Consider the following 16,249-nt stretch of genomic DNA (forward strand, 5'->3'; position numbering starts at 1 on the left):
TGGATTTAAGGGATTTTTTATGCGATCCCCCTGAGTAGGGGAAGAGCAGGTAAGACGGTCTTGCGCATGTGCAGTTACTCAAATGGGGATTTATGTTTTTTACTTGCATTTTCGGAAAAAATTGTAGTTTTCACAAGGAAGAGAAAACCGATGCATCTAGATTTAAAGCACACAACTGTCTTGTCATTGGTGGTGCACTTGTATTTTGCATGTCCATGTCTGCACAGCAAAGCATGTCAGTTAATCTTAAGATTCCTAGTAAATAGTTGAAAGTCTGTTTTGGACTGGAGTTGTTTTAAAGTGGCAGAGATTGGCCTTTGTCTTATATTGTTTTAACAAAGTGAAGATGCTAGGAGAGGTGTCACCTGCAGGGAAGATATTAAGTCATCATAACATCCTAACAGAACCCACCTTGAAAGAAGCTCAACTTTCCATCCTAATTACAAACTCCAGCCTAACCAGTGATGACAGATAGAAGAATGCAACAGTTAGTCATTGTTGGCCATATAATAAAATCTCAGATGCATCTTCAATTACGCATTAATGTACAATCAACAATTAAAGTAAAAAAAGCTAAACAAACATTGGCAATGCTGTAATTTGGGTTTGCCAATTATTATTATTGCAATTCTAACACTATTTTTCTTGCTTTTTACCAACATTGGTATTGTCTTACAGTCTATACCACTGGACTTCTTGTATATTTCTAAGTACATTCTAGTTCTAGTTTTTATTGTTATTGTTCTAATATTTTCTTCTTGAGAAATAGAAACAGCTTTATTGGCCAAGATTGTGTGCACAAACAAGGACTTTGACTTTGGTTTCAAGCTCCTGAGTGGACATTAAGTAAAAAAAATAAATAAAAGTAAACTTTAGAGGAATAAAGTAAAGGATAAAAGGAGCTATTTTTCTATAAATAAATGGAGTAAAGAGAGATTGTGGTAGTGCAAATATGTTTATTTTTTTATTTTTTTTGACAGCTGACTTCTCAAGCTTAAAGGTGTCCATTGTATTTGTCAGAGTGACAGCCTGGAGGAAGAACCTGCCTAGTGGCAACTGGTTTTTGTAAATAGCAATCTTTAGTGCCGACCAGAAGGTAAAAGTCTAAATTTTCTCAGTGTAATAATCTAATATTCTTACTCTTCTCAATTGAATTATCATAATATAAAATACTTTAGTTACTTAGCAACACAAAAAAGCACACACAAGAACTGACTGCAGCAGAATTGCCAAAACTCGTATTATACACGTAGAATTTCTGTTTCTATTTCTCTTAACCGTTCACTGTGACTTAGCCCCCGTATGCGTTAAAAAAAAAGCTGACATAGTTGCACCCATGGGAACAATAAAACACACGTCACATATCTTTGCTGCACTGTGAGCAGTTAGTACTTCAAACTTAAAATGTGGATGCTGAGACTTAATTCTGATGACTGCAATGGGGCATGATCCTCTGCAGGCTTCTCAATGGTCAGCATTCATTAACCTGCAGAGTTTTCAGTCTTACTCTTGCCCAAACGAAAGGGAATTAAATAGTAAAATACAACTAGGCTACTATATCACTAGTTTGAGTTGAGAACACTCCTAACTCAATCCATCCATCTCCTCATCCCTCCTGCAAATCTCAGCTCCCTTTTTTTCTCTTACATAAGTGTGCCTACACTGCAGCCCATCATCATCATCATCATCACATACACACTGCCTCTCCAAAACAAAGTTCCATTGTCATTAGGGTCACATTGCGTGTGTGTGTGTGTGTGTGCGTGTGTGTGTGTGTATGTGTGTGTGTGTGTGTGTGTGCGTGTGCGTGTGTGTGTGTGTGAGAGAGAGAGAGAGAGAGATGGGTGAGCGGGCGACAGAGAGAGGCGGACGGACGGAAGGAGGGAGGCTGCTGGTGACTGGGAATGTGAGAGAGGACAACAGAGGAGGACCGATCGGAGGCAGAAAGCGGGAGGCGCTGCTCGCAGTCAGGAGGATGCTGCTGTGACATGCGAAGCTTTTCCGACGCCACCGGCTCTACCTGAACGCCTGCCCGCAGATCAGACAGCTCACACACCGGGAGCTCGCGTTTCCCTCCCCCCTCCCCGCAGTCTCTCCGCGCTGTCGCTCTCTCCTGGACCGGCTTCTGTCGCCATGCCGCCGGCCGTCCGCTCGGTCCGACTCCGCGGCACCTTGCCTGCGGTTCTCTGGATGTGGCTGCTGTGGAGCAGCGTCTCGGCAGGAGGTAAGGACGCACTTTGGGTGCTTCTAGTTAATCCTGTTTGTAGCGGTATTTTTTTTTTTTTGTTGTACTTTAAACTCCATCATCTGCTTGCGCTGAAGCAGATCGAAAGCAGCTTGAGTTCAGTTCTTCTCGGCGCACCACCAAGTGTTTATTTATTTTTTCTTCTTCTGGGCATCCCCGACTTGTTTTTGATTCAAATCGTGGGAGGTTTCTAGTGGAGGGGAGGGAGTCTGAAGCAGCCCTTTGAAGTCTTGAAATAAATGCAGGCTATTTACAGTGAGAGCAGCTCGAACCAGCGAGCGATTTTTGGCACCGCGGTCCGGGCTGTGCGCGCACGCTTCTTTTGCCGAGGAGTGTGCGCGGAGCGGTGCCCACTCGTGTGCGTGGGAGCCTCGATCAGGCATCAGGGTGGATGCAGAGGAAGAGATCACCTGTCAACAGGCGCTGCATTTAGACTGTCAGTCTGAGGGTCGGTAGGGAAAAACGTGAAAAAAAAAATAAGAAGCAAGGACAGGGAAGTTGCAGTCTTTCTTGGAGCTCTAAAAGAAAGAAGAGATGCAAAATATTTCTACGTACTTCTATGACATGGAGGATGTTTGTTTTTTCTGATTGTACGTGCTGATTGAAATATGACCTTGCTGATGTGAGGGTTACATGCATATTTTACACATTCACAGCTTTCGTTTTTGGAAATAATGTTCCAACAAGAAAAGCGGTTTTGTTCACGCAAATAAAAGCATCAAATCCTGACGTTTAAGAAAGTTTGTTCTGCTGAGTCTGGTCAGCTGAAGAGATCAAAATAACTTCTGATGATACAGTTTTCTGCATCTCTAACTGGGGCATCCTTGTGGTCGGAAAAGCAGAGATTCAGGCTCTGCAGCTAACATGATTATGGTGGGGATGTTGGCTATGACACAGTTAAGGAGAAAGGCAGTTAGAAAGTGTTTCATGCAAAGGGGTATCATTGCTGTATATGGATGAAAGATTGGTGGTGCATGGTCATCTTGCAGTTTTTGGTTATCCCCCTCACCACTTTCAACATGATTTATGTCATTTAACACCTGGATCAGCGTGTTTGTTTTGGTAACTTCCATCTACAGTTGAACATAAGTGAAAACAGACTAATAATATTTGTTGTTCGTAGTATATACAACCATGTTTCCATTCAACTGTCATGCAAATTTGGAGCAAACTTTTAAAATGTCGCTAAAAAAAGAAGCAAATTAGGTTTCCATCTACTGGTTTGGACTGAATTAGCCAGACTATGCAAAGCGTAATTTCGTCAGAAGTTGATGATACGTATTTCTATAATAAACAGCTTGCAAACTAGCATGGACCACACATCTGAGAAAAAAAGTAGAGAGGTTTTCAGGAATGTGCCGCTATCGGGCAAGTTGTAATTGTTCCGTCATGTCAACTTGTATTGCCAATGTTTAAATGCAGACGGGAGACGTAGCCAAAGAAAGGCAATTCCATGCTCGTTATGGGAATACCTGGGAAGATGCAGACAGTGGAAACAGCTGATCTGTCATGTGTGGTAAATGTTCACTACATCAGAACTTGTTTGGCAAATGTGTTTCCATCTTCAGTTTTGCGCATTAACTCTTTTACGCAAAATCCAAAAACCGTCTAATTGAATGTAAAACTTTTTTTATGCGAAATTAAGAAAGTTGTTACGAATTTTGCTGTTGCCATCAAATGTTTATAATGCAATATTTCAAAATGCCCCTAAAAAGGTTGATGGAAACATGGCTATGTTTTCTCGTTATCTCCTATTTCATGGGTTGGCAACTCATTTTCCCAAAGGATCACATGAGTTACTATTATTGTTTCTGCTCCCAGTGTCTTCCGGCAGCAGAAACAGCCATGTTACCATTCTGTTAGCATAATGCTTGAAAGCAGGGCTGAATGCAACAACAGGTATATGTGGCCCGACGAAGCAACTATACGTGTGGATACATTCATTAAAAGCTCACTCCATTACTGATCTGTGGTCTGTGCTAGTGACCAACCTCTTTGTCCTGTTTATTACAGCCAACGTCAACATATGATGACTTTATGCTTTGCATTGCCTGGTCATTTTGCTACACGTCTGATTCGCAATTTCTTTTATGACATATTAAATGTTTGCTCAAAATTCACAAGAGAATTGGATGGGAACATGGCAGTTGTTGCAGATGAATCACAAATTTATGTTACGGTTTTAGACACATCATTCATTACCAGCAGTTCCAATAAATGTGAGTTGTGGCAAATTATCAACAAGTTGATTGTTGTGCCATAAAGTGGTCGATCGGACAATGGCTCCCAGCATGCAACATGGTTTAGGACCCAAAAACTCAGACACCTGTAAGACCACACCCCCGAGATGATAAAAACACAGTGCAAACAGGGTTCACCTCCTTCAGACTGTGTCAGCTGTACCGAAGAGACCTCATCTCAGTTGAAGATTCCTCACACTGGAACATGTGCTGGAAAGGGTGATCATGGCCTTGCAGGACGAAGCTGAACATCACCTTTACCCCTTTGGTCGTTGGATCGACAGAGGAGGTCCTAGGACTTTAATTAGGCTGAAAGTGAGCAAACAAGGAAAGAACAAGGAGTTTGTTCCCCTTTTTCCGTCTTTTCTGTTTTGTCCGAGCAGTTCACAATGACCGCTGTGAGCCGTCCCGCACAGGTCGGGGCGACGCATCTCTCCAATCACTGGACCGGTGAAGGAAGAGATAGAAATATAGAGTATATATAGAAATCTATCTTTGCCTGGGCAGAATTTTTTTAGAAAAAGGTTTAATGCTGATGTTTTTACTCCAGAAGGAGTTGTTGAACTATCTTTGAATGTTTTACATGCTGTGACTGAATTCAGGTGATAAGCTGCTTACTGTGTTTTCTTTTATTTTAATACTGTGAGAGCCACCGACGGTTGACTATTATTATGCATTTCTCATTATTAAACTGGTCGGGCTGTGCCATCAGTGGCAGTTTTATTTTGAACTTTATTGTTCTTCTTCTTTTTGAAATGTTCATTGGGTCAGCTAGTGGCCTTTGTGTCGAGTTTAGCCGCCCCTCGGTGAAACTACGTGCTTGTGGAGTCTAAACTGTAGCTGTGGTTAGCCTAGGCATTAAGGTGTAGCCATTTGGATCAGGTAGCTTAGCAGCTAAAGCTAGCTCATTGTAACCTATCAACAAGTAGCAGGCCTTGCTTAAAGAAACCATTGCATCATTTTAGATCCATTTCAATATTTACATCATTTGCTACTGTTTTTAACGGTGACTATTTAATGCTTAATTAAGTAAAGCTTCCAAGTTTCATCATTGTGCTGTTTTACTTTGTTTTTTATTTTTCTCTTTTATGTTGTTCTGATCTAGTAGATAGTATTAAACAGAAAAATAGCTGGAAGAGGGAATAATTGGTTAATTAAATCTTAAATGGTTTAACTGTGGTTGTCTGTGATCTTTATATCTGTGATCAAATTGTCTGTAAAGAGTACGAATCATCCCTTTTGGAGTAACAATACAAATATATAAGACACATTATTTTCCTTTGCTTGTGGTTAATGATTAATGATTCCAAGTGAAATTATACTTAAAGGTTATTAACATTTACTGGTGGCAAGTCTACTTCAGTTTTATAGCTGACTAGACATCCATCTTTCATGGTAAATAAGTTCAATAACTGTTGGGTAATAAATCCAATTGCTAGTTAGAATCATTAAAGGCTGGTAGCCATTAATAACATTTTCATTCTTGTTTCCTTTGATTAAAAAAAAAATATCAATTATAATATCCAATTGCAATTATCAATACTATTCATAATCAAAAAGGTTAAATTGCATGTTGGAATCAATGTTTCTGGCGTTCATTTAAACTGGCGTGTTTTGTAGTTTTGGCGTGGCTTTTAAGCATTGTCCCCAAATAGTCAATAGAGTTTGAGTGTGGGCTTTTAGAAGGCATTTCCAGAGGCTTGATGTTAAGCCTCTCATATCAGTTATGATTTGTATAGAGAATGAGTGTCTTGTTGAAACGTCAAACATGACCAAGCTTAACAATGTTAACACTGATTGGAGGTTGAAGAATTTGGATGTAGTCCCCTTTCTTCATTATTCCAGCCACCTTGTGACTATGCACCAGTGCCACAGGCAGCATATCCAAAACATGACGCTACCAGCATCATGTTTGACAGTTGCTATATTGTTGTTTGGGTTGAAAGCCTCACCTCCAGACATCCTCTTTTGTCATTGTGGCCAAACAGCTAAATTAGTCAAACATGAAGACATGTTTTTAGCATGTAAAGCTTGATCCAAATTGGTTCATGAATGTGTTGTACTGTGGTATTTGCCCTTAATGTGGTAAAGGAGGCTAAATTAACAAATCATGCTTTCATTGTTTAAATTTTCATAAGAGTATCACTATAAACCCTAAATGAAATCAAGCGACATTTTTAAAGAAAGCTGCACCAAAATTTCTCCACAATGATGTGAGAAGTTGACACAGTCATACAGATGACGATTAGGACCTGCTGTCAAAAGGTGCAAGCTGTTGAATAAAGGTTATTATCGTTTAGACTTTCTCGTATTCATTCTGTATTTTAGCTTAAGTTTTCCTAAATAGACACTGTCAAGTTTTGTTCATGCAATTATATCATTACTATAAGAAAACGTGAAACATTCGATTGGATTTTCTGAACCAATAATTTAAAGGTGTATTGGCCTAAAATGCATATACGTTCCAATTTCATGAAATGTCATCATTCTGTTCTCTTAGCTATAATTTTAAAACCCTGTGAGTGAGCTGTCACACAGCCATCAGTCATAGCTTTTCTTCTGTGCCTTGCAGTAATTCCCTCATTGAAAAAAATATCCCATGTGAACCAGCCTGTGTAAAACTGGGCTCTTAAACAAGCTCAAGCTGTAATATTATGAGAAGGTGCCTTTCGTTCCTTGATGATGCAGAATTGTTTCCAAGCTTAAGCTTAGAAAACAGCAATGGTGGCTGATGATAAAAAAACATTCTGTGGTGGGGGTGGGGGCACTAAACATCAGAGATTACAACACAAAACTCTACTTGAACATACATTTTGCTATTCTCTCCTTCGTGTCTGCAGTGTTTCAGTGATTTTCTCATTGAACTCTGTCTTTTCACCAACAAGTCTGTTTTCCATGGAGAGCATGGCCTATGCATTCAGGCTCTCCTGGCTCACGGTGTTTCTGAGAAAGGTTTTTACCCTTTTCAAGGTTGAGAAGCACCTCGTGATGATGATCTTTAAAAGACTGACAGTTTCTGAAAATACCCCTTCTAGATTGTTCTCCATGAACAACTGAACTCTTTGCTGTAGATGGGAGTTATGTTATGTCTTCAGATTCCTTCCATTCAGGATTTTGTAGGCCATCATTGTGCTGAGTAGAGCACCTTTAGGAACAGAGCTGTAATGTTCTCTCACACATACTACTGAAATGTTTTCAATTTATTTCTGTTGACATACATGGTGTTTCATTAGAAATGGAAGTTGTCTCAGTAAAAACTGAATTTATAGAGGAAACAAGAGGAAAATGGAGTGTAAAAGAATATCAGGAACAGACAGATTTGCCATTCCGCATGCTTTTCAGTTATTTAATGTTTAATAAATTATTACCGGCCTTTTATGTATTATCTGGTTAATATCAGCCCAAACAGCTGATATTAGGACCATAGTTCAAAGGATGATTCAAGCACTGACGTTCTTCTAACAGCAAACTCTGCACACATATGGAATAAATAAGTAACAACTTCTCTTCAAATGTAAGAATTTATTAACAGAAATAAATTCACATCCAAGGAATACCATTATATAATGTTGTTTATCCGAGTTAACACTATATTTCAATCAATAAATCCTCTCTAATAGGCTGTTAAAACTATATTACTAAACTAAACTAAACTACTAATCAAAAAGACAAATAAAGATAGTTGAAAACCGTCACTGTAAGAATGATTCAGTGAATCTTGGCTTCAATGCCGATCTAAGAGAACCAAAGTTCCCCTTAAAGAATATGGAACGAGGTTAAATTAGCTTAACTAGTTTAGAACAATATTTTGTATGTGTTCAACCCATTCACAATGCAAATCCTGAAGTAGACAAAACATTAATTGAGGAAATAACATTTTAAAGAACAATTTGCTTAATAAAAATCAATAACATTCCGGACACTTGATTTTTATCAATGTAATTATTTCTCCTGGAAATAATTAAGACTGAGCACTTTCGGGCTGTGTTTACATTGGCTTGATGATCTTAAGGAGAAGATATGTACTGTAAAATCAACTTAAATCATTCTCATTTGTCACCTGGGATGGAAGTAACATTACCTATAAACAATTTTTCCTCTCCATCAACAATGTTTTAGTCACGTTTTTCTTTCAAACCTAGAGGTGCAGCCCAGAACTACTTTGGTTTAGCTACTTTGGTTTAGTCTAGCCCATGTTTACTTCTTGGTTCCTGAGCCAATCATTTAAGAGTTCCCAACACAGAGTGCAGAAATTGGTATTTTATCTTGGTAGAAAAGCAGCAGCCTGCAAACATGGAAGCCAGTAAGAGAAGCATACCAGAAATAGAACAGAAAACATCATATACCTGTCCTGAGCAAGTAAAAATTTTCAACAGCAACACACCGTTTCAAAACAGCATATTAGATTAGTGTGATTGGCAAGCTGTTGTATTGATTTAAGCAACAAGGTGTCAGTATTACTTATAGCTCCTTTAAGTTACACAAATCCACCATTAAATCTACATTAATGTCCCCTATTAATGCTGTATTAACGCTCGTAGCACTATCAAACGATGGCGGAGCTAAACGAAAACAAAGCAAACCGTAGTTACGTTTACTAATGTTATTAGTAAGTTTGGCCAGGAGAGGCTAATGGCGGCTAAGTGGCAATTTGGCGCTCACTTAACAAGACATTTAAGCTACATTTTGTTGGAATGAGCAGACCGGAAAACACAAACATTAATTGCCCATCGGTTATAACAAAAAGTTTGTTATAACCGTAAAACACACCCAAAACATATCAGCATAGCATTGTTTCAAAATTACTAGCAGGAGCTTAGCCTGTAAGCTTTTTATCTCAGTCAACCCTTAAGCAAAACAGTAAAAGTAAAACATTTGACTTTCCCTGCTTAACACTGATAACTTCTGCTGGCTGTGTGTGGCGCTGTGGAGGCCACAGAATATTTAGGCAGTTTCGGCTCAGCTATCCTGCAAAAGCTGAAAAAGATTATACACACAGTCTTGTTCTGTGGCGGTTGGCTGCTTAGGTTTCCGATTTTGAAGAAGGAAGGCTGTAATTAGCTTGGTCGACTCTGCATATGTTTGTGGGTCTTTGAACCCCATGCAGCCCCATGGTGGCTTTGTCTCCCCAGCATAGACGCGTTCACGGTCCACGGGAAAGATACAGTCAAAGGGGGAGAGCCTGGATTCATAGCAGTGGATCCCTGCTGTAAGGGGCAGTCCCCTGATGCCTGCGGTCTCTTACAGCATCAGAAAAAGTCTAATTTTATCTTTGCTGGCGGATATCAGGATTAATAATAAAGCATCATTTTTGTTCTTTACATGATACTATTTTAAAAATAGGATATAGTAGATGGAACATATAGAGCTACACACTTGTAGAGTAGGTGACGATATGTACCTTAAAGTTATTATATTACGATAAAATATTAGGAACAGATGAGGATAGATAGAAAATTATTATTAATAAATCATTATTTTTATTTTTAACTAACGCTAAATTAAAAAAAAAATCTAGTAGGTGCAATTCGCCAATAAAGGAAAGAAGAAGAAAAACTGGTAATTGTCTCAGTAGAACTTGCGCTTTACATATCTAGCGATAAACTAATGGCAGCTCAGCAACTTGGCGGATGTTTATTGAATAATGTACTAGCCTCTGCAGAGGCTATCAGAACGCAAATGTGTGAACAATTGCCATTCAACCAGCAGACAATGCAAGACTTCCTGGATTCATCTGTGTCTGTAATGAATGGTGATTGTAATTTCCCACACTTGTTGGACTTTGAATGCACCATAAGGCTTGGGATGAGGGATTGTGTTTTTGTAAAGCCGGGCATACACTGTACGATATTTTCAATCGTGGTACTCATATACAGCTCGAACTGTACGACAAAACCGCAGGGTTTAAAAGTTCACTATATAAAGCTCATGATATATGTTCGCAGTGCGCGAGGTTGAGGGAAATCGGCTTGTAACTCCGCTTCAAATGCAGGATGTGCTCATGATCACTCACGAGGGCCGAATGAATTTCAAACATGTTTGATTTTTAACCGACCGTCTGATTCCTGATCGTGAGGTGGTTGTGAGAGGCTAATCGCCCCTCGTTACTCCCTGTATACTACACGACGCAGGACGCACGATCAAGCTGAAACTTGGCTCAATCCAAAAAATTCTCGCACAACTGAAGAATCAGCCCGAAAAGGGCATAAACTCGTACAGTGTACGCCCGGCTTAAGCTAGTTCGGCTGGAGCATTTGGAAGATAAACAATCTGTTCTTGTTCATCAAGCTGATTCCTGGTGGTCATTAATTCTTATGTCAAGGTGACATTACCGTGTCCTCATTCAGAAACGTTTATTTCACTGCCTTTTTTTTTAGCTTCCTCCTGCTGTGCCACCATAAGTTCATCACAACATAAGTAAAATGCTAACTTTTTTGCTACATGTCCTTCTGTTTCCACTGAAACAGCTTCCGTTTCAACTGAAATAAAATATTTCAGTAGTATGTATAAGAGCATTTCAGTAGTGTGTATAAGACGGTTTCAGTAGTGTGTGTGTGAGAGTGTTTCAGTAGCATGTATACGTGTGTTTCGCTAGTGTGTGTGAGGGTTTCAGTAGTGTGTGTTAGGGCTTGTAGCATTTCAGTTGTGTATGAGAGCATTTCAGTAGTGTATATAACAGCTTTTCAATAGCGTGTATAAGAGCTTGCAGCGTTTCAGTGGTGTGTGAGAGAGCAAATTCAGAATAATGTCCCTTACGGCCCCTCATATCTCACCCCCACTGTTGCCAACACATCCTCAGAGCCAAAGTTTCTGATCAGGCAAGGAAAGCAATACAAAGCAGTCCAAGCGTCACGCCCCACTGGCTAGTGTTAGTCTACACTCACTTGCCTGCTGCTGGATATTTAAAGACCGTTTGGTGCAGTCCAAATTCCTTTATCTCTTTTAGATTTTTCCTCCAGCAAAAGCCTTGCGAAATTCTTATTTTGTGAATAAATGACCAAATTTTTGATTTGCTGCCATCAGTCTCTCATGTCTTGTCACGGTTTTCGTTGGGTCCTTCCTTTTGCATCATGTGACTTTTGTGCCTGCAGATCTAAGGTGCCAGGAATGTGACCTTGATTGACAGCTATTATGAATTAATCTGATTAAATGAAGAGTGACACAAAAAGTGCTGATTAACCACAGGCACAGAGACAAGCATGAAATCACATGGAAGCCAAAAGTTTAAAAATGAACAAACACACTCACATGGCTGGCACCCCTCATTCAAACATGCAATTTTTAATTAGGCCTAAACTAAAAATATCCCCCAAATAAACTTAAAAAGGAACAGGGGGGCTGCACGATCAAAAGGCAGACACATTTTACAAGAGAACAGATGTGATGATTACTTTTTATTTGTTAGTATATGTTTACTATGGGTACTCTGTTTTCCTGCAATGCTGACTGCCGCAGTGCCCTAACCACCACTGGAAATCATCAATATTTTCTCAGCAGGTGTCGGTCTTCTTGTTAATCCACGCCACTTCAGTGTTCATGCACAATGGTTCGATCTCCACGTGGTCCTTGCGTCTTGCTCTGCATCACTGGTTTCATCTCACCGCCGGCATCTGGGCCTAATGAGCTCCTCCTGCAGAGACCTAATGTCATCGACCAGGATTGGGAATGTGCGTGTTTGTGTGTTATATGTGCATGCTGTTGTCGGGAGTATGTCCAGGCATGAAGTGAAGCTGGATAGTTGCATGCTCTGATTTCTCGGGGTTAGAGGGATAATCTCATAGAAAAGACAGCTTGACGGGTGAGCGGAGAATCAAAAGCTCGAACTAGGAAGCAAAACCAACTGAGGTTTCAATCCAGAGAGCATCATGTAGCAATGTTATCGTCCAATGCTGCCTTCGGTTTTGTTCTACGATCCAACAAACTAGTTTAAAAAAACAACAACTTGCGTTTTAAAACTCACCCTGCTCATAATCCGCCATTCTCCTCTCATCTCATCACCACCGATCCTTGCTCTTCAGCTTCCCTCCTGCAGTCTTCTTCATCCTCCCTGCTCGTCTTGTATCTTCTCCCCCATTTTTTTTCCAAGTGAGCTGAGAGAAAAATAGAACTGAGGGGAAGACAGGGAAGATTATTTCTTCTGCTCGACTAACCCAAGCCTTATTACACAACCAGATCCTTAGGCTCCAGACTTTTGAGACTATTGTGCCAAGTAAGCATCAGAGAGAGACACAGAATGAGGCAAAGAGACTGAGTTGTAAAAGAAACATGAAGGCAGGTTTAGGGGAGGAACAAAAGAACAACACAGAATATGAAACACAAAATTGCAATCTGGCACGGCTTATACTGTGTTAAAACTACTCAAATTAAGTATGTATACAGTGCAGTCACATCCACAGACTCCAATGTGTGTTGTGACATTCTATGTGAAAGAAAAAACACATCATAGCTTAGAATTGTGAAGTCAAAGAAAATCAGATGTTTTAAAAAAATGTTTACAAATAAAGGTGCACATTTGTTTTTAGCTCCCATTATCTGAATCCTCCTAAATAAAATCTGGCACAAACAATAGCCTTCAGAAGTCAGTTATGTGTAATTGAGGATTTTAAAGTAGGGTTACTGTAGGTTACGAAACAATTTCCCAAGCTTTGATCATCTTACAGATTTATAATTCTGTCATCATACAATGGAAAGAGGATGGCACAGCATGCAAACCTACCAAGATAACGCCAACCAAATAAATCTGCTGGCTGGACAATGACACCATCAATCATAGAAGCAGCCTATTGGCTCATGTTAACTGTGGAGAGGCTGCAGAGAACCACAGCTCGGGAGAACAGTACAGGTCAACTTTTAGTCGTGGACCTAAAAGACCTGTGGCCATATTCCCAAAGAATGCAAAGACAAACAAAGAAAAAAAAATAAAAGTAGCTCTCAGTGACGTCATTTTAGAATTTATTGAATCCTAAGATTTTTCTTAGAATTTTACGTCTGTAAAACAAAAGTTATTCACAAAGCATCTTAGGCCTTAAGAGAGCTTCTTAAGTTAAAAAAGAAGTAGTGGGGGGACTATTAGCAAGCCTCAGTGTCCTAAGCAGGGCAAATAGTGGAGACAGAGAGAGCTTATTTACTGATCCACCAACTAAACATTGGAGGAAACGAGCACATAAACTTATTTTACAATCATACAATTATTACTACATAAAAAAAGATAAACTTTATCATCCCCATAAGGGGAAATGAATAAGTTTCACAGGCCTGACGGGTTAAAGGTGCGGCTCTAGTAACATAATTTTTTGAATATAGAATAATCATGAATAAAAAAATGGAGGAATGTACAAAGAAAAGAGTGCATAGGAATTTTTCTATTATATACAGAAATACTCTCAATAATAAAAACGTGCTGGACAATGAGATGCAGCCAAAGAGGCCCATGGTGACAATGGATGAACTGCAGAGATCCACAGCTCAGGTGGGGGAACTATTAGACGTGCATTGCACAACTGTAGTCTTTATAGAAGAGTGGCAAGAAGAAATCCATTGTTAAAAAAAACCCATAAGAACTCCTGTTTGCGGTTTGCCAGAAGCCTTGTTGGGGACACAGCAAACAAGTGGAAGAAGGTGCTTTGGTCAGACGAGACCACGTCACTCTGAAAACACTATCCCTACTGTCAAATATGGTGGTGGCAGCATCATGCTTTGGGGATGCATCTATTCAGTAGCGACAGCGAACATGGTCAGCATTGAAGAAGATGGATGGAGCCAAATGGATGGAAATCTTGGAAGAAAACATGTTGGAGTTTTCAAAAGACTTGAGACTGGGGTGGAGGTTCACTTTCCCGCAGGACAACGACTTTAAACCTAAAGCTAGGGCTAATATGGACTGGTTTAAAACAAAACGTGTTGGAGTGGCCCAGTCAAAGACCAGACCTAAACCCATCAAGAATCAATGGCAAGATCTGAACACTGCTGTTCACAAATGTTCTCTATGTAATATGACTGAGCTTGAGCTGTTTTGGAAAGCGGAATGGGCAAACATTTCAGTCACTAGACGTGCAAAGCTGGTAGAGACACACCCTAAAAGACTTGCAGCTGTATATGCAGCAAAAGGTGGTTCCATAAAGTATTGTCTTAGGGCGGCTTAATACTTTTGCCCTTTTCAGTTTTTCTTTGTAAAAAACAAAAACAAATCATATACTTCACAATTGTAAAGCACCTTGTGTTGGTCTGTCACATAAAATTGCAATAAAATGTATTTGTTTGTGGTTGTAATTTGACCATATGTGGAAACGTTCAAGGTACCTTTGCAAGCCACTGTATTCTCTGTTTTGTTGTTAGGTTTTATACAAAAAAGGGCCAAGAAATATATTGTGAGCTCAGAAAAACTATATGCAGTCGTTTCTAGCCAGCCAGTGAACAACTTGCAGAATAAATTGGCCTCAGCAGACTCTTTTCAAAGCTGTCTGTCTCACAAGGTCACAGTGGACGCCTTTATGGTTACAAAACTTTATGATTAGATTACAAGGGTTTGTTGAACCTATCCTCCTGCGGTATCCAGTGTCCTCGTAGTGTCAATGAAAAGGTCTGAGATACAGAAAACTGTGTGAAAACTGTTAATGGAAGAAGCCAGAACCTTTTAGACACATTTAGCTAAGATTCGTAAACTTGCAAATAGACATTTCTCCTTTAAACATATTATCAGACTGTAATTTTACAGAAGTGAGCTTTGAAGGCTTACATCAACAGGTTCATTTATATGCACATATACTATTTCTTACCATGAATAAATGGTGATTTCAACCAAAACTACAACCTTATATCCATGTCCCACAAGCTTGTCTCTGTCATGTTTCAGTGGTGTGAGACCCAATGTGGCTCCAAGTAAATTATGCTCCAGAATTGCCTTAATATGCATGTGATGCTGCTGTATTTGTGATGTGATATCCAGCTATTTCAGCCAATTTTTCTGGACATCTGGAAAAAGGTTTTGAGATGCCATATGTATTGTACAATGTGGATTCTTTACAAATATATGCAGCAGATAGTGAACATTGTCACCAAAATTAAATGTATTTTTCCATAAAAAAATACCTTTTTCCATATCAATAATGTGTTTTTACCAAGAAAGTTGTATCTTGCTATATTTGCTGTTTAGGCAAAGAAATTAACAAAGGTATAGTTACTTAATGAGTTTACCAGAACATGTTAAAGTGTAACTCATCCCCATAGCAGAGCCTCATTCTGCCCACATCTAATATTTGAACATTTTGTTTAAAGGAGGCAGTGCCCAGCGAGCATAGGAATGTGCTGGGGTGAGGGCCTACTAGAACAAGTTAAATAAATAAATAATGGGATGCTAAGCCAATAACCTGAAAATCAACAGAAGGATCTCAAAGCTCACTATTCTAACTCCCATTCGCTACCAAGGCAGAGACAGAGCCGCTTTTACGCTCCACAACAGCAGAGTTACTGCAGTCAGTTTATCTGGGTGAAGTCACAATATCTCTTGAGCCAATACCAGTACTGATTAAAAATTCAAATGTAGTACACTCATTAAACATGAGAAGGGCACCACACAGTTGGTTTTAGACACAAAAGCTGGATTTCAACAAAGGTGCAGTAATTTGTCAAAATAAAGACTAGGGCATGTAGACAGCACTATTATACATCCATGTACACAGTTTATTGGCAATTAAGTCAATTTGAGGGTGAGTTACCCTTTAATGCTGTCACATGACTTTTTCAGCTGCATTAACCAATAAGCCTC

General features: G+C 39.5%; 1 protein-coding gene across 5 annotated transcripts in view; it reads left to right on the forward strand.

Annotated features, from left to right (window-relative positions):
* Window positions 1-1,863: 1,863 nt before the first annotated feature.
* The window catches only part of LOC105916877 (seizure 6-like protein), a 145,886-nt gene continuing 131,500 nt past the window's right edge, over window positions 1,864-16,249 (forward strand). For all 5 annotated transcript variants that reach the window (XM_036140573.1, XM_036140570.1, XM_036140572.1 and 2 more), the window contains exon 1: window positions 1,864-2,224. In XM_036140573.1, the coding sequence (XP_035996466.1) occupies window positions 2,134-2,224 (91 nt within the window). In that variant the 5' untranslated portion in view covers window positions 1,864-2,133. The remainder of the gene's footprint in view (window positions 2,225-16,249) is intronic.

Source organism: Fundulus heteroclitus, chromosome 8, assembly GCF_011125445.2.
Source record: "Fundulus heteroclitus isolate FHET01 chromosome 8, MU-UCD_Fhet_4.1, whole genome shotgun sequence".
NCBI classification, from domain to species: domain Eukaryota; kingdom Metazoa; phylum Chordata; class Actinopteri; order Cyprinodontiformes; family Fundulidae; genus Fundulus; species Fundulus heteroclitus.